General features: G+C 23.7%; 12 protein-coding genes across 12 annotated transcripts; 7 read left to right on the top strand and 5 right to left on the bottom strand.

Annotated features, from left to right (window-relative positions):
- Positions 1-1,538: 1,538 nt before the first annotated feature.
- Positions 1,539-2,528, bottom strand: SRAE_2000033300 (Protein kinase domain and Serine/threonine-/dual specificity protein kinase, catalytic domain and Protein kinase-like domain-containing protein; the record flags this gene model as incomplete). Its single annotated transcript, XM_024651150.1, has 2 exons — positions 1,539-1,979; positions 2,019-2,528. The coding sequence occupies 2 exons, from the start codon at positions 2,526-2,528 to the stop codon at positions 1,539-1,541; spliced, it is 951 nt and encodes a 316-aa protein (XP_024504856.1).
- A 196-nt stretch (positions 2,529-2,724) lies between these two features.
- On the bottom strand, positions 2,725-3,930 carry SRAE_2000033200 (Decaprenyl-diphosphate synthase subunit 1; the record flags this gene model as incomplete). Its single annotated transcript, XM_024651149.1, has 1 exon — positions 2,725-3,930. One exon carries the CDS (start codon positions 3,928-3,930, stop codon positions 2,725-2,727), a length of 1,206 nt encoding a protein of 401 aa, XP_024504855.1.
- Positions 3,931-5,120: 1,190 nt separating this feature from the next.
- Positions 5,121-5,582, top strand: SRAE_2000033100 (Ring finger protein 113A; the record flags this gene model as incomplete). The annotated part of the gene is made up of 1 exon (XM_024651148.1): positions 5,121-5,582. The coding sequence occupies one exon, from the start codon at positions 5,121-5,123 to the stop codon at positions 5,580-5,582; it is 462 nt and encodes a 153-aa protein (XP_024504854.1).
- Positions 5,583-5,682: 100 nt separating this feature from the next.
- Positions 5,683-9,006, top strand: SRAE_2000033000 (DNA topoisomerase 2-beta; the record flags this gene model as incomplete). The annotated part of the gene is made up of 1 exon (XM_024651147.1): positions 5,683-9,006. One exon carries the CDS (start codon positions 5,683-5,685, stop codon positions 9,004-9,006), a length of 3,324 nt encoding a protein of 1,107 aa, XP_024504853.1.
- A 272-nt stretch (positions 9,007-9,278) lies between these two features.
- SRAE_2000032900 (Hypothetical protein) lies at positions 9,279-10,741 on the top strand (the record flags this gene model as incomplete). Its single annotated transcript, XM_024651146.1, has 3 exons — positions 9,279-9,357; positions 9,413-10,260; positions 10,427-10,741. 3 exons carry the CDS (start codon positions 9,279-9,281, stop codon positions 10,739-10,741), a joined length of 1,242 nt encoding a protein of 413 aa, XP_024504852.1.
- A 61-nt stretch (positions 10,742-10,802) lies between these two features.
- SRAE_2000032800 (GDP-L-fucose synthase) lies at positions 10,803-12,048 on the bottom strand (the record flags this gene model as incomplete). Its single annotated transcript, XM_024651145.1, has 3 exons — positions 10,803-11,495; positions 11,752-11,946; positions 11,995-12,048. The coding sequence occupies 3 exons, from the start codon at positions 12,046-12,048 to the stop codon at positions 10,803-10,805; spliced, it is 942 nt and encodes a 313-aa protein (XP_024504851.1).
- Positions 12,049-12,391: 343 nt separating this feature from the next.
- Positions 12,392-12,931, bottom strand: SRAE_2000032700 (Ubiquitin-conjugating enzyme E2 L3; the record flags this gene model as incomplete). Its single annotated transcript, XM_024651144.1, has 2 exons — positions 12,392-12,832; positions 12,902-12,931. The coding sequence occupies 2 exons, from the start codon at positions 12,929-12,931 to the stop codon at positions 12,392-12,394; spliced, it is 471 nt and encodes a 156-aa protein (XP_024504850.1).
- Positions 12,932-13,241: 310 nt separating this feature from the next.
- On the bottom strand, positions 13,242-14,016 carry SRAE_2000032600 (Hypothetical protein; the record flags this gene model as incomplete). The annotated part of the gene is made up of 2 exons (XM_024651143.1): positions 13,242-13,736; positions 13,789-14,016. 2 exons carry the CDS (start codon positions 14,014-14,016, stop codon positions 13,242-13,244), a joined length of 723 nt encoding a protein of 240 aa, XP_024504849.1.
- Positions 14,017-14,548: 532 nt separating this feature from the next.
- SRAE_2000032500 (Hypothetical protein) lies at positions 14,549-14,761 on the top strand (the record flags this gene model as incomplete). Its single annotated transcript, XM_024651142.1, has 1 exon — positions 14,549-14,761. One exon carries the CDS (start codon positions 14,549-14,551, stop codon positions 14,759-14,761), a length of 213 nt encoding a protein of 70 aa, XP_024504848.1.
- Positions 14,762-15,264: 503 nt separating this feature from the next.
- On the top strand, positions 15,265-15,990 carry SRAE_2000032400 (Marvel domain-containing protein; the record flags this gene model as incomplete). The annotated part of the gene is made up of 3 exons (XM_024651139.1): positions 15,265-15,636; positions 15,691-15,852; positions 15,913-15,990. 3 exons carry the CDS (start codon positions 15,265-15,267, stop codon positions 15,988-15,990), a joined length of 612 nt encoding a protein of 203 aa, XP_024504847.1.
- A 1,933-nt stretch (positions 15,991-17,923) lies between these two features.
- On the top strand, positions 17,924-19,582 carry SRAE_2000032300 (MYPT-75D; the record flags this gene model as incomplete). The annotated part of the gene is made up of 2 exons (XM_024651138.1): positions 17,924-18,000; positions 18,103-19,582. 2 exons carry the CDS (start codon positions 17,924-17,926, stop codon positions 19,580-19,582), a joined length of 1,557 nt encoding a protein of 518 aa, XP_024504846.1.
- A 2,151-nt stretch (positions 19,583-21,733) lies between these two features.
- SRAE_2000032200 (Protein XRP2) lies at positions 21,734-22,849 on the top strand (the record flags this gene model as incomplete). The annotated part of the gene is made up of 2 exons (XM_024651137.1): positions 21,734-22,047; positions 22,102-22,849. 2 exons carry the CDS (start codon positions 21,734-21,736, stop codon positions 22,847-22,849), a joined length of 1,062 nt encoding a protein of 353 aa, XP_024504845.1.
- Positions 22,850-22,851: the final 2 nt, after the last annotated feature.

Raw genomic sequence — 22,851 nt, 5'->3', positions numbered from 1 at the left:
AATAGAAATAATAAAAATAACTTTAAACTAAGTTATCTCTTCTTTTATATCAAAATCTTAAGAAAGATTGTTGTAAAGAAACAGAAATCTTTTTGGACTAGACGATAAACATAAAGAGGTATGTATTTTAATTTCATTTATTACTCACTTATCTCAATACCACTTATTTTAATATCAATATTTGATTTTAAACTGCTTCAAAACAATTAATTTGTCTTTTCTGTTAGCTGTCAAAAGTCTTCTCTCCAGATCTTATAAATATATATCTTCTATATTTTCAATGATTCTCTTTCATAAAACGTATTTTAATACTTTTCTTTTACAAGAACAAGACAAGTTTCTTTTTAAAATTGTAGTAATTGATAGCATACGTGCATTTATATAAAAATTGTTTTCTTATTCTTTTCCTTTCACTTAAGAACCATTAAATTCTCTTTTTTCTTATCAATAATAATGATTTAATATTATTACCCATCAATGGTTCAATATAATAATAACAATACAATAAATATCAGTTGATGTTGTTTATTTGTAAATTATTTAAAGTGTATAATAAAATCATTAGAAACCATTAAGAACTTTAAAATAGCTTTAACTTTTAAATAAAATTTAAAATCAAAATAACATTTTAAATATATAATATGATTTAAAATATTGTCAAAAAATTATTTTTACAAACAATCAACAAAAATTAATCATTTGTTACAATAAAAAAAAAAAAATAATTTTTGAATGAAAAACAAAGCAATAGTAAATTTATATATTTTTTTTTTACTTAAAACTTTTAATTAAATATATTTTTTTTAAAGTTTTACTAAAGAGATAACTAAATGGTATTTCTTAATTGTATTTATAATTTTTTACTTTTAAATATTAAAACATATAAATGCTATTCTTTTAAACAAATTAAAAAATGTATTTTTTATAACTTACTATATATAGTAGAAAAATGTAATTTAAAGTTATAAAATATATACCATAAAACTTTAAATTTTATCATTTTATTTTGTATATTATTTCAATTTTTTTAATACAAAAAACACATTTAATTTATTTTTCAATATTTTAGATATCATAAAAAAATTTATATTATTTATTTTATTTTAATTTAAGATATTATTATGTATTTGGGTTATTTATATAAATTTTATTATATTTTTTTAAAAACAAATAATAGATATTAATATCAAGTATGAAGTAAATAATTTCTGTGAGTAAGCATGTACTATATTACAGTATTTTAATAATATTTTAAATTAAGAAAAATTTAATAATTATATTTTAAAAAGTTATTATCAAAGTTTTAATTATATTTTTAAATTTATGTAAATTTATTTCAAATTTGTTTCAATATTTTTAAATATTTATACTAATAAAAAGTATTAAATAATTGAATTTCAATGTCTCGATGTATTTATTTTATAAAACTTTGTATATAATGTTTAACTGTACTTTGTAAATATATATTTTATTATTTAAAAGCGAGATTCCTTATAAAAGTATTGACGTTAGTAAAAAATATTTTTTATAACAAAATATTAAACTTCCCAATCAAGTGTTGTATTTAAATTAATACTTTCTGTCTCAGTCATTAATTTTAACATTTCATAAATAAAGTAATAATCTACTTTATCTGGATAAGAAAGACTATCTACATATTCCAAAACTTTTCCATAATCTTTGGAAAATTTAAAGTTAGAAAAAAGTGCTTCATAATTTTGGCGAATAGCTTGTTTGGCAGCAAAAACTTTATGACGATCTTGAATTTTTTTCCATGGTAAACCATTTTCATTTATCAAATCAGCTATCATATAACACCATGATTCAATATCATCTTTTCTTCCTAATTCAAATCCTTTATGACCATTTAATGAAGCAAATTTAACAGTTCCCTTAAATCTACATCTTTCTCTTGGTGACTTAACTTCATCATTTTCATTAACAATTTTTCTAGCCATACCAAAATCCAAAAGATAAACCTATAAAAAAATTTTTTAAAACTAATAAAATAAACATACAATTCTTTTTCTAGTACCTGCACCACAAGCAAAATTACATGGTTTCACATCTCTATGTATATAACCACATTTATGAAGATCTTCTAATCCTTCTAAACATTGTACTGCTACATGAAAACCTGTTGAAAGAGAGAAATGTTTTTTTGCCATAGCATGCCTTAAATCTGATAAATTTGGACCAACAAGATCCATTAAAATAAGATAATAGTTAGATTTTTTAGCTCTATCAACAAGTCTTACAAAATGAGATTGTGCTCCTCTTTCCAAATTTAATAATTTTAATATAGCAACTTCCATCTTTAATTTTGGATGCTCTCTATTAGGAACTTTTTTTTCTATTTTCATTGCATAACAATTTTTATTTGAATCTTTTAAATCTTGAACTTTATAAACAGCTCCATATCCACCTTCTCCTAACAATTTTATTACTTTATAACTAGATTTTTTTGTAGTCACTGATTCACCAGGTTGAACTTCTTCAATATAACCAAATTCTGTTTCAGAAGTCATTATAAAATTAATATAATTTCAAGTCATAAAAATAATGTAATATTTATGATATTATAATTTAAATATAATGTTTATTCAAAAAATAATATATTATTATTTACAAAAAAAAAATCCTATCTATAACAACAAACGTTATCTAAAAAAAATTTCCCTATTATTCATTTGATATAATGACATTCAAATGTATCAATATACTTCAATTTTGTCTGTTAATCTGATTTATAGCAACATCTGCCAGCCGTTCACTCATTTGAAAATTATTTGGTAAACTTCTAGCAATCCTAACTGCTGAAAGGCAATAACGTTCTGCTAATTCTCTTGTTTTTTCTAAACCATCAGAAACCATTACTATTTCCCAAGCTTTTTTTACATCACCTTCTTGTGAAAACTTCCTATTTATTAAAACATTTAATTCTGGATACTTTAAAGCTGCATATAAAACAGGTCCAGTTGCAAGACCTTGTTTCAAGTCATTTCCTGCAGGTTTTCCTAAAGTTTCACTTGTTGCAGAAAAATCTAATATATCATCTATTAACTGAAATGCAAGTCCCAGACTTTTACCATATTCAAAAGCATTTGTTTGATCTTTTTCATTACACCCAGCTAGTATTGCTACAGATTTACAACTATGGGCAAATAAACTTCCCGTTTTATAAAAATTTTTCATTAAATAATGCTGAAATCTAACTTCAGCGTTATCTTTATTTGATGAATTATTACTATTAATTTGCATAAATTCCCCTTGTACTAGATCTTCAATAATTTTTGCCATTGTAGATATTACAACAGGATTTCCAATACTACATAGAATTTGTGTAGCTTTTGCTAAAATATAATCTCCTACCAATACAGCCATTTTATTACCCCATAAAGCATTAACTGTTGGGGTACCCCTTCTTATATCACTTTTATCAATAACATCATCGTGAACAAGAGAAGCTGTATGAATCATTTCTGAAACTATTGAGATTCTATATTGATTTAATGAAATCAATTCTCCATTTCCAGTATGTTGATTCATAGCATTAGCCATCATTAAAGAAACTTTTGGCCGAAATAATTTTCCTCCTTGATTAAAATAATGCCTTGCCATATTTTCTAAATTTCTTGTAAAATTATTTCCTTTGTCTATGGAAGAGTTAGTTGATGAACCAAAAGATCCAATTGTATTATCATCATGTGTCAAAAGTGACAACACAATCTCTGTTTGAAGATCTTCTAATTTTTCTCTTATAAATTCAGGAAGTTCTAAATTATTAGTAGTCGTTTCAAATTGTTGAGAAGCTGCAGCTTTACTGCTACATTTCATCCAACTAGCATAAATATTTCTCTTTCCCCCAAAAAGTGGAGAACAATTTTTAAGGAAAGAAATAGTAGCTCCAGCACGTTTAATAAATTCCATTTAACATAAAAATTCTGCTACTCATTATTATATTACCAAACTGATATTCATTTTCGTGTTAAGATTTATTTAAAAGTTTCGTTTATTGCTATTTCCCTATCATTGTAGGTCTTTAATCATATGGTTATTTCTTTAAAATTAATCAAAGTACATTGAAAATGGAACGTCAAACAACCATTTAATTAATATATATATTATTGTATCAAAAGTGTTTTTATCAATTTTATAAAAAATTTTTATTTTAGATAATATGTATAGGGTAATGTTTTTAAAAGCAAATTATATATTAGTTAGAAAACTAATTTTTGTGTTATTATAAGATTTTAAAAAAATAATTATCACTAAAAATTAGTTAAAATTACAAATAAATCACAGTAGTAGTACTTTTATCAAATATTCTCAGTATATATACAAAAAATCAATTTCAACACTAATTTATTAGAAATTTAGTCAAATATTATAAGTTATCTGACAATGCTACAATTTATCAGGAAACTAGTTAAGTTTTATCTGTTTAAAAAAAAACTATTCTGTATTTTTGCACATTTTAAAGTGATAATATCAACTATGTTAACTTTCTGTATAATATACAAAAAAATTTTTATAAAGCCATTAATTTTACTTTAAGAAGACTACTTTAGCTTTGAATTTTTAGAAAATTATAATAACTATCTCCTATTTAAAAAATAAAAAAAATTTGATAACCATAATCTCAATCTCAGATTAATTTTTACTATTTTGTTATGTTTATATTTATTTGTATAGTATTGTTTGAAATTTATCTATGTATAATTAAAAACTATAGAAAACTTCATTAATTTTTAAAACTATCATAGAAATCACAAGTAATCTCTTGATATATTTCTACATGGAAACATTACTCCAAGAAGTCTTGTTATATTTAAATATAAGTGTACAAAAGTTTTACTTTTTTGTTTATTATCTCATTCTACTATGAATGATTTTAATAAGATAACAACAACTGTTTATAACCATTACTTTTAAGGCTGCTTCTTTTTTTATTATATTTTGTAACTACTAAAATTGTCTTTAATTTTAGATTATTTCACAATTATAAAATAAATATTTTGAAATTTTTAGTTACTATTTGGTGTAACTTATAGTTTTTTATTTCTTAAAATTAAATTTTTTAATTAAAACATTACTGTGGATACAGTGGAACTTAAGATATGCGTCCTAGTAAATACATAAAAACTTCAGTCCGCGTTGACTATGCTCCGGATGTATGTAAAGACTACAAGGAGACAGGTTTTTGTACTTTTGGGGATTCATGTAAATTTTTACATGACCGTGGAGACTACAAACATGGGTGGGAAATAGATAATGATTGTAATAATCAAGGTGATAAAGATAGTGATGATAAATATGTTATAAAAGGAGATGATGAAAAAGATGCTCTTCCAACAGAGTGTTCTATTTGTGAAAAAGAATTTAATAATCCTGTAGTTACTAATTGTCAACATTTCTTTTGTCAATCATGTGCTATTAGTAACTTTAGAAAAAACAAAAAATGTTTTGTTTGTGGAGAGAATACAAATGGTGTTTTTAAGAATGCAACTAAACTTTTAAAAGCTAAAGTTCAGAAGAAGGCAAGTGATTCTGAAGATGAATTTGGTGAAGATGAGGACTAATAAATTAATTTTTTGTACTATTAAATAAATTTCATGTGTTAACTTTCCACAATCATATTTTTAACTAATATTAATGATTCATATTAAAAGTATTTTAAAAATGTTATCTAGGAGTAGATGTTTTAAAAGGTTGTTTTGTAATATAATAACTAAATATCAAAAACAAAATCATAGAGAAAATATTCTTTTAAGACCTGATTCATATATTGGATCAACCAAAGAGGTAACATGTAATCAGTTTTTGTATAATGATAATATTAGTCAAATGATAAAATGTAAGACCTCATATGTTCCCGGATTTTTAAAAATATTTGACGAGATTTTGGTAAATGCTGCTGATAATAAACAAAGAGATCCTAATATGACAAGAATAGATATTTCTATTGTTGATTCTAATAAAATTGTAGTACGCAACAATGGAAAATGTATCCCCATTCAATTTCAACCATCTATGAATGTTTATATTCCCACATTAGTTATGGGTCATTTACTAACTTCTTCAAACTATGATGATAATAAAAAGAGAATTGTTGGTGGTAGAAACGGTTATGGTGCAAAATTATGTAATATCTATTCAAAACAATTTTCTATCACTTGTTTTGATTCAAAAGAAAAAAAAAAATTTTCACAGACATGGTATGATAATATGTCCAGAAGTGATCCACCAATCATTAAAGATATAGATTTTTTAGAAAATGAAGATTATACTGAAGTAAGTTTTATTCCAGATTTACAAAGATTCAATATGAGTAGTATTAATGATGACGTTGTCAGTATTCTTAAAAAAAGAGCATTTGATTTGGCTGGAACGTGTAATGGAGTTAAAGTTTCATTTAATGGAGAACTTATTAACGTATCAAATTTTGAGGATTATGTAAAATTACATTTATCAGAAATGAAAGAAACTTTAAAATGTTTTAAAACAGATCGTTGGGAAATATATATTTCTCAATCAACTTCGGGATTTGAACAAGTTAGTTTTGTAAATAATATTGTTACACGTATTGGTGGAAGTCATGTGGATTATATAGCAAATCAAATCATATCACATATTGTAAATTTATTAAAAGACAAAATTGATTTAACAAGAATAAGAAGTTTTCATATTAAAAATCATATTAATATTTTTATTAAATGTTTTATTGAAAATCCGTCGTTTAATTCACAAACAAAAGAACAACTTACTTCAAGAGTTTCTGAATTTGGATCAATGTGTATTATTCCTCAAACATTTGTTTCTGATTTTTTAAAAACATCAACTATTCCTGAATCCATTTTATCTTCTCAAAAAATATTACCATCACAAAAAGAGATAAAAAATAAAAAAGTTTTTCTCTCAAAGTTAGAGGATGCTTTGCATGCAGGAACCAATAATTCATCTAAATGTTCTTTATTTCTTACAGAAGGTGACTCAGCAAAAGCATTGGTTGTTTCTGGTTTTTCTGTCATTGGAAGAGATTTTTATGGTGTTTTTCCTTTAAAAGGTAAAAGTATTAATGCTCGAAATTTATCTTTTGAAGATTGTATTAAAAATGTTGAGTTTCAAAATATTATAAAAATTATTAATCTCAAGAAAAACATTGATTATTCAATTGCTAGTAATCGAAATTCATTACGTTATGGAAGAATTATTTTATTTACTGATCAAGATTTAGATGGTATACATATAAAAGGTCTTGTAATAAATATGTTTCACAAATTTTGGCCTGAACTTGTTGAATCTGGATTTATTCAAACACTTAAAACACCATTAGTAAAAGTAAGATGTAAAGGTGAGACAATTAATTTTTATAATAAGTTTGAATTTGATGAATGGTTAAACAATTCAAAAAAAAAAGAAGATTTTTTAAATTACAAAATAAAATATTATAAAGGTCTTGGAACATCAACAAAAGAAGAAGCTAAAGAGTATTTTAAAGATATTGAAAAAAATTTAATTACTTATACATGTACAAATGAAGAAGATCATTTATCAATAAAATCAGCATTTAATAAAAATTTAACATTTGACAGAAAGGTTATGATTCAAAATTATCTTCCTTCTAATACTTCAAATGGTAATTTTCTTTCAATTGCTGATTTTGCTAAAAATGAGTTAGCTGAGTTTTTTAAATATGACATTAAACGCTCTATTCCAAGTGTAGTAGATGGTTTAAAAGAAAGTCAAAGAAAAATTATTTATACAATGTTTAGTAAATTTGAAAAAGATGAGATAAAAGTTAATCAATTGTCTGGAGTTACAGCACACTATACATTATACCGACATGGAGAAGATTTTTTAATATCTACTATTGTTAAGATGGCTCAAAATTTTGTAGGTACAGGAAATATTAATCTTCTCCAACCAATTGGACAATTTGGTACAAGAGCTTGTGGTGGTGATGATTCTGCAAGTGGAAGATACATTCATACATCTTTAAATCCACTTACAAGATTATTATTTCCAAAAGAAGATGATAAGTTACTTAAATATATTGAAGAAGAAAATCAAATAATTGAACCTGTTTATTATGTCCCAATAATACCAACAATTTTAGTAAATGGTGGAAAAGGAGTTGCTACAGGATGGAGTACTAGTATTTTTCCTTACAATCCTACTGATATAATTAATAATATAAGATTAATGATTAATGGAAAAGAACCAATAGATATGGTACCTTATTATAGAAATTTTAAAGGAACAATTGTTGAAACTGCTAAAAAAGGAACATATAATATAAATGGGTTGGCAAATGTTACTATTAATCATTTAAATGATACACTTATGGTTGTTATTACCGAACTTCCAATTGGTATATGGACAAATGATTTTAAAGAAAAAATTCTTCAACCTCTTTATGAAAAAAAAATTTTAAAGTCATATAGTGAATTTCATAGCAATAATGATGTTCATTTTGAAATAATTTTAAATGGTAAAAAAAATGTAGAAAAAGGATTGTTAGGAACATTAAAAAAAACTATTAGCACAAAAAATATGATGTTATTTGATGTTAATAATAATTTAAAACATTTTAAAAATACAGGTGAAATATTTAATGAATTTTTTGATATTCGTAAAGATTTATATGAAAAAAGATTATTAAATGAGATAAATTTATTATCAAAGCAATCATTATATTATAAAAATCAAAAACAATTTATAGATAATATTTTGTCAAATAGAATGTCTTTGGTAAATAAATCAAAGAGTCAATTAATAGAAAAATTAAAATTAAATGGATTTTCTTCTAATCCATTAAAAAAAGATCAAGAAGATTATAATTACCTAACAAATATTTCACTTTACCAATTTACTGAAACAGAAAATGAAAAACTAAAGCAAAAAATTGAAGAAAAGAAGAAAAAAATTGATCTTTTAAAATCATCGACATGGAAAGATTTATGGAATAATGATTTAAATAGACTTGAAGCTTCTTATAAATAGTGAATTATTAATATAATTATTATACTTTTTTGAAATTTTTATTTAGTTCATTTAAGTTATTGTTTGTAATTATAATATATTCTTTAAAAAGTAGGTTGAATATTGAATAGTAAAATTATTTCACTTTTGAAACAATGTAATAAAAAAGAAATATTTACTTAGATTGACCTATATTTAAAGTTCTAAATTAAAATTATTAAAATTTTCATATAAAATCTTCCTGTTAAATAACACAAACAGTAATTGTTTATATTTTTATCTATGTATTTATTATGTTTATGAATATTAAAGTTAAATATTTTATATTATTTTATCTAATTTCTTATGTATTAACACAACAACCATTTTATGGTATGGTTTTTTTTTTTTAAATAAATAAATTACATACCATTAATAATAATTTTAGCTTCTAATAGACCGGAAGGTTATAATTTTGGAGGTGGTGATATGCCTATTCTTGAAAGAAATAGTTATCCATCAATGAATGATATTGACACAGATGCTATCATAAGACCAATATTATCACCAGTTGAAAGAATGTTTGAACTTGCTGAAAATAACAAAAAAATGTATGAGTATGCAGAAAAGTATGAAGAGAAAAAAAAAGCATCAATGTTTGATCCAGATTCATTTTTAGAAGCGATTGGATTAAAACCAACAACTACAACAAAAGCTCCAACATTATTAGAGAAATTATTTAATCCATTTATACAACCTTTTAAAAGAGATTTTGAAAAATATGCTAAAGATTCTCCTTTCAAATCAATACTTCCAACAACACCATTACCAAATAATTTAATTAATAATGATTCACCACGTCAACATCAACCATCATCAGTTCCTGAGGTTAAAGCTTATTCAGATCTCCAAAAACTCGCCAACTCATTTCAAGTTGATCCCAAATTTGAGCCATTAAAACCTCTAAAAGCATTTCCATCCATTTTTCCATTAATTGAAAAAAATAATAATAATAATAATAATGATAATAATAATCTATTAAAATCTAGACCCATAAAAATTTTAGAAAAGTTTTTTGGCAAAGACGAGGTTGAAAAAGACATATTTGGATTTCCAAAACCTGATAATATAGAATTAAAAAATCCATTTACTGCTAATCCACTTATGTCTATGTTTACAACAGCTAAACCTAAAGTTTCTGTTGATGATATTATTGAACAAATACCAAAAGTTCTTAAACCTGTCTTCCCTACTCCAAAACCTGATGATCTTCTTAAGTTTCATACTTTATTACCTGTTCCAACTTTACCAAATCCTTATGAAAATCCTTTACTTCCAAAAACTGGAAATAAGTTGGCGAGACTTATCTAAAATTTGTTTATTTTAAAATGAATTTTTTGTTAATTTTTTTATTTTATAAATTTTTAAAAACTTTTTTCTTATTTTTTTATCAATCTTTTAGATAACTCCTCTTTACAATTTATTAGAATCACTGGGTGAGTATGCTAAACCACAAGATGAAATACAATATGGAAGAGATAAAAGTATCTCTATTCTTGGAGTGCCAATAGGAAAAAAAGATGGTTTATCATTATCACCAACAACAGGTTTTACATATGAAAAACAAAATATGCTGGGACCAATTGCAGTTAACGATCATTACAATGTTAAATGGGATTTATTTGATAAATTTAAAAATGTAATTCAAGACACCAGTGCTTCTACTGGCTTTGATGCTATGTTAGCAAAAATGATTTATTTAGAAAACAAAAGTTGAATAAATTTATAAAAATCTTTACAATAAATATTTGTAAATAATATTAAAAAAAAAAATTTAACTAAATTCTAGCATTGTCATAATTTTTGATAAACCATTCAACAGATTGTTTTAATGCCACCTCAAAAGGTGTAAACTTAAAATCTGGTAAATATTTTCTTAATTTTGAATTGGAAGCAGTTTTTTTATATTGACCATCTGCTTTAGATGTATCTTTAAATATTTCACCAGTAAAGTTCATTGCTTTTACAACACCATTTACAGCATCCATAATTGCAACTTCATCTTTCTCATCAACTGAAAGAATTATTGGTTCAATTTCATCATAATTTTTAAGAACCCAAATGAATAATTTAGCTAAATCTGATGAATAAATAAATTGCCTTAATGGAGTACCACTTCCAAATACAGTTAATGGTGTTCCATTTTTTTGAGCTAAATATACTTTATGTATAATTGCTGGAATAACATGAGCACTATCTAAATTATAATTATCATTTTCTCCAAAAATGTTACATGGTATTACAGAGGTATATTTTACACCATGTTCTTGAGCATAACCTCTATTAAGAATATCAATCATTCTTTTAGCATAAGAATATCCAAAATTTGAGTCATGTGGAGGACCATTGTGTATCATGGATTCATCTATTGGATATGTTGTCTTATCAGGAAAAATGCACGTTGATAAACATGAAACACACTTTATAACATTTTCTTCATAACAACATTGAAGTACATTCTTATTAATATCCTAAAAAAAAATATTTATTAATAAAAGTTAATTGCAGTTTGACAGCCTGTCAAAGTAACTTTATATGTATTTAGTAAAACATTAAACTAAAGTTCAATGAACAATGTGTACTCATAAAAAGTTTTAGGTAAAAAGAAAACTGACTATGATGATAACATTTAGCTAGAGTCTCTGAATTGTTAATTTAAAATGAAGACAACCGCTAACCTGAGTCAGTTATTATTTAATAATAAAAGTTTTATTTTTTTATACTTACCATATTTATTTGAAAAAATGACAAATTATGAGCCATATTATCAAATAAACCTCCAACTTTAGCAGCCAAATGAATTACATGGGTAGGTTTATGTTTTTTAAATAATTCTCTAGTTTTTTCAAGATTTGTTAAATCACAATCTTTTGAACCAATAAAAATATACTCATCCTCTTTACAATCTTCTTCTAAAATAACCTAAAATATTATTTTTTATAAATAATATATATATATATAATAAAATACTTTTTTTATTGCTGAACCAACAAGTCCTGTACCTCCAGTTACAAGAACACGCATTTTCTTTTGTATCAATTTTTAGTCTAAAAAATTTTAAATCTCTATTTATAATCAAAATATAACATTAAATGACAAAATCAATATCCAAATGATAACAAAGAAATAAAAGAATATTAGTAGGTAAATTCATAAATATCATACGTGTCACGCATACAATATATGGTTCTAACCAATTATATATAGAAATTTAAATTGATAATAATATGAAAAGTAAATTACATTTATCAAATAAGTCATCAAACATATTTAATATACTATTAAGACATAAAAATTATGAATGATGAAGAAACGAAGGAGATATTTAAAAAAGAGTAATGTAGCAACCGTATAAGACTTGAAAAAATTATCTATTTTCAGGAATCTTCTCAGCATGTTTCTTGGTATATTCATCAGCTTTCTTATTAAATGTTTTCCTATCATTAATAAAAACTTCGGCAATTTCCGCTCTTAGTGGATGATCTGGTTCTGGTTCTACAATAAGACCCAACAAAGCATTAATTACTTGTTCCGTTTTTGTTGCTGGTTTCCAATTTTCCGGTGCTATAATTGGAAGACAAACCTGCCCCTTTTCATCAACATTTGGATGGTATATTTTAGTTAAAAATAATACTTTTGGAGGCTTAAATGGATATTCTGGTGGAAAATCAATTGATATTTTAAAAGCACCTTTGTTATATGGTTCACGATCTGGTATCAAAAGTCCTTCCCAATGAAGAAGATTACTCTCATTAAATTCAAGATTTACAAATCCCGCATTTCCAGAATTCTTTATATCATTAATTTCCTAAAGTTAACATAAAAAAATTATCATTTATAAATTAAAAATAAACAAAAAATCGACATATAATCTTACCTTAACAAGACGTCGATGGGAAGAACTCATGATTTTAATAAACAATTATAATTATCACTTAATAAAATGCCTAAAATTAAAAATGACAATAAATTTTTAACATTATATAAATTATTACAAAGAATAATACAATAAAACAAGTTAAATAAAAGTTTAAAATTGTTATAAGATATGTGGTATAATGACACTGATATTTACGTTTCAAGAATATAACGCTTCACTGGTATTTCTACATAATCCTATAACATTATATATGATCATAGAAATTATTGAATTAAAAATACTTTTATTAAATTATCTAATAGTAAAGGTAAAAAATAAAATAAATGATCAATTATAACTATCCTTGTCTTTTTAACCACTTTTCTCGAAGTTTTTTTATATCACCAGAGGCAAAAGATTTCCTCCTACTACAAGGTGTTAAAGTACATTTTGCATCACAGGGATTAACATAATATGGTGCACAACAACAAAAACATTTTTGTCCAATTGATATACAATTTACAGGTTTTAATCCCCAAACTTGATCACGTATATTTTGTGGAACAAATGCTCCTAAGAAATCTGCACTTGACACACCTTTAGGTGGCCATATTTGACAATTACCTGTATCTGCATCATATGCTTCTGGTGTCATAGCGCATGCCTGATTCTCAGTAGGTAAATCACAAATACGATCAGAAATACCAAAACTATTTGCACCAGGTTGATATGAACAACCGGTACTACAAGCTAACTGAACATTACACATTCCACAGGCACGTGCTGATTTATTAAATAATTCACTATAATCCATAATTTTTTGTACAATTGGTTGTCCAATTCCAACAATTAACTTTATTAATTAAATGAAAAAAATAAAAAAAATAAAATAAATTTCAACATACTTGCATATATCTATTACTGTAACATTGTTTAGGTAATGAACTCCAAAATGTTCTATCAGATGTACTAAAACATGGACCATAATCACTCCAATTTTTACAATTAGGACTTTTACCAGTAGTAGAACCAGAAATAGCAGAGAAGGCAGATGCTAAGAATGTATCAACAATTTTAATATTAGATATTACTATTACCACAATAATTAAAAAATACAATAAATAAACTTTCATATTTTTAAATATATCTTTAAAAAAATTATAGTATATATTTACAATATATATATATATATATAGATATATATATAAATGTATAACAACTTTATAATTAATATTTTAAATTTCAAATTATTTAAGAAGGTCGTCGGTTTATTAATAAATTTATTGTATGAAAAAGAAAAAGAAATTAAGTAGTAAAATATTATATTAAATAAAATGATTGATTACTATTTATATATTTACCGAATCTTTGGTAGAAAAATGTCAAGAAAATTATTATTTTTGGAAATTAAACTTCTTCCTTATAACAGGTCATTTAATGTTGTTAATTAATATATATTATAAAATTAAAGATAGTTTGTTCTTTTATTTTTTTATAGCATAATTATATTTAATGAAAATATGAAAAATAGTAAAAAAAAACAGGTGTTTATTTATGGGTTTATTGTTTTTTTTATGAAAAAATTTATTAGATAATGATGCCAAAAAAAAGTATTTAAAGTGATTTTTTAATAAAAAAATTTATTAAATTTAAAAAAAAAATAATATGAATTTTAATTTTGGATATATTATATTTATTTTATTCCTAATTATACCTACTGAATCTTTCTTTTTTGGTGGTGGTGGTGGTGGTGGAGGATGCTGCTGTCAACAACAATCCTGTGGATGTTGTCAACCAGTTCAAAGCTGTTGTTGCCAAGCATCACAACCACCTCCTCCACCTCCTGTTGCAAGTTGTGGATCAAGTTGTGGATGTTAGGGAAAAATCAAAAGTTATCAGTATTTTAATTAAATAAGATATAATTTTAATTATATTAATTTGTATTCTATATATACATTCAATGTTCAAATAAATATAATTTTTTTTTCTTTCTATGCTATTTTCATTATGTATATATTAAAAGTGATTTTAACCACAAAACTCTTCCCATTATAAATGCGCACCACAAACATATATTTCTTAATAAATACATACATTTCAGTGTCAATCACTTATACATCTATATATGTTGTTTGACTAAGTTATCTTAATAAATTTTCTTATATAGAATTATAACTTTTTTTTTTCATAAATTGCTTTTGATATCTTTTGACAAAAGAAAATTTTATGATTTTTGATTTTATTTAAATAAATAATAAAAATAATAATAGGCTATGACTAATAATTTGTATTATAATTTATTTATTATATTTTAAATCATTTTATTTTTAAATAAAGTATAACATATTGTTGTTATTTTATTAAATATAATATCTATAGTAATGTCACGTAACGTAAAACGTGAAATTTATACAACAGCACAACCAGATGGAACTTTAGTTACTACAACTACTATTACAAAAAGTCTTCATGAGCAGGATATTGAATACAGCTTTGGAAGAGGTGAAATAAACAAGAAATATTGTTGTAGACCAGAAGGAGTACTAAGAATAATTGAAATTATTATTGCTTTGATTATTATTAGTCTTATTACCAGTGTTTTTGGACCTGGACCATTCAAGGGAATTCTTTTTGGACAAACTATTCTTTTAATATTTGTTGGTGTTACTTTTTGTATCAGTTTTATTTACCTTGTTGTATATTTTTTCAATCTTCATGAAAGTCATCTTGACTTTTGGCCATGGATAGTTACGGTAATTTTATTTTATCATATTTTAATAAAAATAAAACAAACTATTTTATTATAGGATTTTGTTTTTTCAATTGTTGCTGTAGCATTTTACTTCATTCTTGGGATTATTGAAGCATACTATGCAACTGGAGCTTGGGCAAATAATTGTAATGATATTGGTGGTGATGGTATAATGCATAACGGTTGTAGGACAATATACGAATGGGCTTTTGCTTCAGTAAGTTTTATTTTTTATTATTATTACATCTAAATAAATATTTCTTTTTTTTTATTATAGTTTTTCTGTTTTGTGAATGCTGCTTTGTATGCTGGAAGTTGTATATTAGCTAGAAACAATCGTACTTTTGAAGAATGAAATAGAAATGTTTGTATTATAATATAATTACTAGTAATAAAAATAGAACCAGTCGACCGTCTTCTTTTATTTTGCATATTATCTTGTTTGTAATAGTTTTTTTTTTTATATATTTCTCTAAAACATAAAGTTCATCTTTTCTTTACATACACAATTCATACTGTTCACTTTCCATTCTTGTTTCTCTTTTTAAGGTCATATTTAAGATTAATAAATATATATATATATATATTAAAAATATTGGTATCCAAAAATTTTTATTTTGTTTATTATTATAGAACAATCACAGAAAAAGATTTTCCCCTTGATTGGACGGCACATGAGACTGTTTTTGTGGGCCTTTGATAGAAAGTATCGTCCATTACTATTAAAAACTACTACACGCCGCACCACAAAAACTTGTACCCTCTGTGTCATCTCATATTATATCTCATAGAAGGGGTTGTGGTACACGACACTATATATATATATATATATATATGTGCGTTTTTAAATATATATATATATATATACCTTGATGATTGACATCAACGCGGACGTTTTGTTGTCTTCGTTGTCATTATCACAATCATCATCAACAGTACCACCACCTTTGTAGAAAAGGGAATTAGTTAGCTATTTACTTTGGTAAATTACTATTTTCTTTATCATTTCAATCTATAACCCTTTCTTTATAATAATATTGTTAAATGTCCTTTTTGAATCTTCAATTTTCTACTAATTATTTGTTGATAAATATAATTTTATAGTAGAAATTTGTTTTTTTCTTTTAAAAACTTTTTTACTAGAAATTTTAATTTTAATAAAAATAGTATGTGGAGTAGAAAAGCAGGTATAATGAAAAATTAGTCATTTGAAAAGTTTCTTATCATTATTCTTTTTTATTTTTTTTTTTAAAAAAAGAAAAAAAAACATATTGATGAAGGGGAAAGCAAACTCAATTCAACATCTCAACATACATTTTTTTTTACTAAAAAATTTTTATATTACGAAATTTTCTTTTTAAATATTTTTTCTTTTTATATATTAAATCCTCATTAACCAAAAAGTTTTTTATCTTTTTAAAATCTGTTCTCTTTAGCACATACATCCTAAAAAAAATTATTAAATTTCTTATCTCCACTTTCAAATGCCTTTTTATATATTTATAGTATAAACCTATATATACAATATATATATTTTATATATATATATATGGTTTGTTTTTATAAATATTTTTTATATAAAAAAAAAGTATGTTACTTATTGGTAAAAAGTATAATTATAATTTATTTATTTAATATTTATATATATGTATACATGTAATAAATATCAGTAGTTAAAAAAGAAAAGATTTCTATAAATGGTGTTTAATATTACTATTATAAATATCATTTAACATTTTATATAAAAGAGTGGAAATAACATTGAAATTACATACCTGACTGTTCATTGATTTTTAATTCAAAACTTTTATAATTGATTTTTCTATGAATTATTTATTATTTATAACATTATCAATATTATTAAATCAAGAAAAATCCTAGATATATCAATATATAAAAATATTTTTCTATACTTTGTATTTTAATATTTTATATTACATTTTTTTTTAAAAAAACCTTTTTAATTTATTTTCTTCAGTTAATGTTTAAAAGGCTCAAAATATAAAATTAAAAAAAAAAAATTATTATGTATTTTTTTTTCTTGTTTATTTTTATTATGAGTTGGAAGTTTTATATACAATAATATGAAATATTAATTAAATTTTTACATTTATTCTTAACATTTTCTTTTGTTTGCGGTATTATAATAAATAATATATACAAAATGCTATGGTATCTCTTAAACTTATATATTTTACTTTTTTTAGTCTTCACAATACAACGGACTGAAAGAAAATAATATATTATTATACGTATAAAATTTTTCTCCTCACTTCATTTTTATAAATATGGATCATGCAGAGTTGATTGCAGAATTAAGTGAAATAGAGCAAATGTCTCCTACTGAGAGGATTGCTCTAGCAAAGTATGTTTTTTTTTTTTTTTAATTTTATTATTATTTTTTTTTAAAATAAAAATTACCTATTAATTAATTATTTTTTTCTTTTCTTATTTTATCTTACTACAGAGAACGACGACGAATGCAATTAAAGAAGAATGAAGAAAGAGAAAGATTATTACCACCACCACCTCCTAGAAGACCAAGATTAAGGTTTAAAAGTGAAATTGCTCTTCTTGAGGCTACCGTTCGTGGAGATCATATTGAGGTAGAAAAACTATTAGAAGAAGGTGCCAATCCAAATTCACATAATGAGGATGGTTTAACTTCTTTACATCAATGTGCCATTGACAATAATGAAATTATTTTAAAATTATTTTTACGATATGGTGCTGATGTTAATGCTCAAGATACAGAACAATGGACACCACTTCATGCAGCAGCATGTTGTGCACATATTGATATTGTTAGAATACTTATTGCTCATAACGCAAATTTATTAGCTGTTAATGCAGATGGTAATATGCCATATGATATTTGTGATGATGATGCAACATTAGATCTTATTGAATCAGAAATGGCTGCTAGAGGTATTACACAAGAACAAATTGATCAAGAAAGAGGTTCTGGTGAAAAAAGAATGCTTGATGATATGAAATTACTTCATCAACGTGGTTTACCTTTAGATTCTAGGCAATCAGATGGTTCAACATATTTACATGTAGCTGCTGCAAATGGATATTATGATGTAGCAGCATTTCTTCTTCGTGTTGGAGTTTCTCCATTAGTACGTGATAATGATTTATGGATGCCTATACATGCAGCAGCATGTTGGGCACAACCAGATTTAATAGAATTATTATGTGAATATGGTGGTGATATAAATGCAAAAACAAGTAGTGGTGAAACAGCAATGGATTTATGTGAGGATGCTGGAACAAAAGCTGTTATAGCTACTGTTCAACAACAAGAAGCTAGGAAAAAGAGTAAATTTGGTGTACGTGACTCAAGAAGACAATCAAGAAAAAGAAAAAAGTTTGAAAGTCCACAAACGGGTGCAGCAAATGCAGATACTCCTTTAGGTGTACGTGGTACTATAAAAAGACAATCATTAAGAGATAGAAATGGTGTAACATTAGCTAGATTAGAAGCTCAAAAAGAGCATACAGATTTAATGAGATCATGGAGTAAAGAAGATGTTTCAGGTAGAAAAGATGACAGTCAATTATTTAATAATATACAATCTTCTGTAAATAGTAATATTAATAGAAATAAAGAAAATACTCCAGGTGGTGGAAATAAAAGAATTATAGGTAGAGGTACAAGTCAAAAACAAAAAGTTATTTCACCAGATGAATGGTTAAGAAAATTAGATGCAGAAGAAAATCGAAATGATTGTGGTTATAATGAAGATGATGAAGATTTTAAAGGAATGGGACGTTTTGAACGTGGTAGAATAGGAAACTCAACATCAAGAAAAAAACGTCGTGATCAACAAGGTGGAGGAAATCATCATGAAATGAATGGTATGAAAGTAAATAGTAAAGATGACCTTTTGACTTCATCCAGAGATCGAAATAAAAAAACTTGTTGTTGTGTTATTTCTTAACACTTTCTTTTGATCTCAACTTTTTCTTATCTTTTGCTGTTATTTTAACTTAAAGTGATCACAAGATATTATATATATATTTTTTAGTGATTATACATGTCAACTTTTGTCAATACGGAGAGAAATTCTAATTATATATTATATAGAAAATAAAAGAAGAAAAAAAAAAAATTTTTTTTAACAAAAAAAAAAAGAAGTAACATTCAAATATATTTATTACTTTCCTGCCAAAGATACATTCTTAATATATAGTAACATTTCCTTTCATTAAAGGAATATCTAAATTTTTATTTTTACTTTATAAATGCCTTAACAAGATTAAAAAAATTACTTTTTTTTATTTGTAAATCCTATATATATATAGACGAGAAACCAGTTGTGAAAATTTTTTTTGATTTTCTACTTTTAAATAAAATTTTCTAAGGTAAAAAAAAAATGTATTGATAACAAAAAGAATAATAATTTTTCTCAAAGAAAAAGCTACATTTTTTTTATAATTATTGTAGCAGAAGATGAAACATTAGCATGTGCTGTTAAATGGTTGTTTATAATGGTTTTGAAAAAAAAAATTTGACTTAAAGATAGGAAAAAGTTGAATAAAACATTTTTTGTTTTAAATTTTTATAAAAAAAAAAACTTTTGAAACTAAATATAAAATTTTTTAGTTAGACTTGAAATTGTCAATGTTTAAAGTTCCATAACTTTTTAAAAACATCACTTATCACTGAAATTCAAAATAAGCGTCTTAGATAATTGTTTCCTCTACATTTTGTGTGCTATTACATATATATATATATTTTTTTTTGTTCTTAAAATATTTAAAAAAAAAACCAAATTTTTTTAAATTTTAATGTACTTTGTATACTTAATAGATCATAACTTTTCATAGAGCAGATTTTTTAATGTAATGATGAGAAGATAAAAATATATAGAAGTACATAAATTCTAATGTTACTTCAAATGAAATAATTACCGTTATAAGGGACTTTTCATTCTTAAGATATAAGTCATAATGCATTTATTTTAATTTTAAAATTTTTTAACCTAATTTTAAAAATATTATAAGGTAAAATATTGTTATCTAATATACGAGAGTTTTGCATAAAAGTTTTTAAAGAAATTTGTTTATTATTATAACTTTATAGTAAATTATTTGCTAACAAATTAACAACGTAAATAAAAAAAAAGGCAATTGAAAATACGAGAGGTAGTTGAAATAAAAATAATGATTTGATAAGAAAAGTATTAATAAATAAATGATGAAAAATATTTACAAAATGTGATAAAACAATTAACACAATAAAAATTAAATTTTTTTTTTCAAAAAAACATTATTTTTGTAAATCGGATTTTAAAATGAATCTTCAGAAATGAAGTGCTTACAGAAAAATATTAATAACATCCTTCAAAATAAAAGTATTAACAAGCAGTTTTTGGTGAACGATAGGAAAGACTATGAAGTACATTATATTAAAGATGTAGAAATAAATCCAAATTCTAAAGATAGTTATGAAAGTAAAAAATTTAATTATTTTTAAAGATCAATTTATGAAATTAAAATTCAATTAAAAAGTGTCATAATGTTTATATATTATTGGTTTCTTGAATAAATTTTTTTAGAAAAGAATGTAAGAAAATTGAATTTGAATTTAAGTATTAATATTGGTTAAAATAATATTATTAGTGTTATTATTTATGTTAAAAAAAAAGACTCATAGATTAAATTTGTATTAATTTTAAATATTCTTATTAATAAATACTTTATTATTTATATAGTATAAAGAAAGTAAAATTAATAATGTCATGATTACCTATTTATATTAAATAATATAATATAAATATATTGTATTATATACACGATAAATATTTAATAAAATATAATAATTATCATATTTTTGTATCCATAGCAACAAAAAGGTTTATAATATAATATTTTCTTTTAATAAATATAATAATATCATAATCCTGGACTCAAAATTATCTATTACTTCTAGTTTAACATCAATCATTTCTTTGAAAGATATATTAAAAGAAGACAAGTCATTATATCAAGATAGAATAAATTGGATATCTATTTGTCGCTCCACACGAAGATCATCAAAAAATTATATAGCAGGAACAAGTATTGAACCAAGTCAACTAAATAAATTCATGAAATCTCTTTGTTGTGTTAAATGTTTATTGGGTAGACCATCAGCTACAAATAATTGTGGTAAAGAAGATGAAGATAATATTGTAAAAGAACAAATTTTTTCATGGGATAAAGTAAGAGAAAATTCTAATTTATATATTACAAAAGATTTAAAAAATGAATATTCTGTAAGAAAAAATGGTGAAATAAATGGACAACAATATGTTGTTGAGAATTGTAATAATTGTATTATTATTGTTAAAGATATATCTGGAAGTATTAATATAGATGATTCTGAAGATTGTCTTATTATTCTTGGTCCATGTAATGGAAGGTAAAAAAAAAACTTTTTTTTTTTATATACATTAATATCAAAAAATTTTTTTAGTGTTTTTATAAGAGATTGTAAACGTTGTCAAATATTTACAATCTGTCAACAATTAAGAACAAGAGATTGTAATGATTTATCATTATTTGTTTTTTGTCAAACACAACCTATTATTGAAGAAAGTACAAGGATTAGATTTAGTCCTTTATTCTTAAAATATAAAGAATTAGAAGATCAACTATTATCAACAACATTATCTCCTTTTATAAATAAATGGAATAAAATTCATGATTTTACACCATCAAATCATGGATCTAATTATGCAATACGTGAAATTGGAGATTATTCAGGTTTTAGTGACAAATTATATCAAATAAAAAAACAAGACGGTATTAGTACAGAAAAAAATGAATCAATTTTACTTTATACTAAAAAATTATCAAATAATGAGATAACAAAAAAATTTTTACTTTTATTATTACAACAAAAAAATGAAACAATATCTCAATTTTATAAAAGAGGATTATCATTAATAAATGATATTAAAACAAATATACCTCAATCAATCATAACAGATACATTTGATATGAAAATATACAAAAAAGAGTTAAAATTGATGGCTTCTAAAAATAAAGAATATTTAAAAAGTTTTTGTGGACAACTTTTATTTATTCAAATAACAAATGTTCAGAAAGATGAAATAAAAAACATTTTTAAAGACATTATTATAATGGATGAAGAAATTAAAGAAGAAAAAGAATGTATAAAATTCTTATATAAATTGGTTGATGTTAAATCAAGTATTTAAAA

The sequence above is a fragment of the Strongyloides ratti genome (genome assembly GCF_001040885.1).
Source record: "Strongyloides ratti genome assembly S_ratti_ED321, chromosome : 2".
NCBI classification, from domain to species: Eukaryota; Metazoa; Nematoda; class Chromadorea; order Rhabditida; family Strongyloididae; genus Strongyloides; species Strongyloides ratti.
This window is presented reverse-complemented; position numbering and strand designations above follow the sequence as displayed.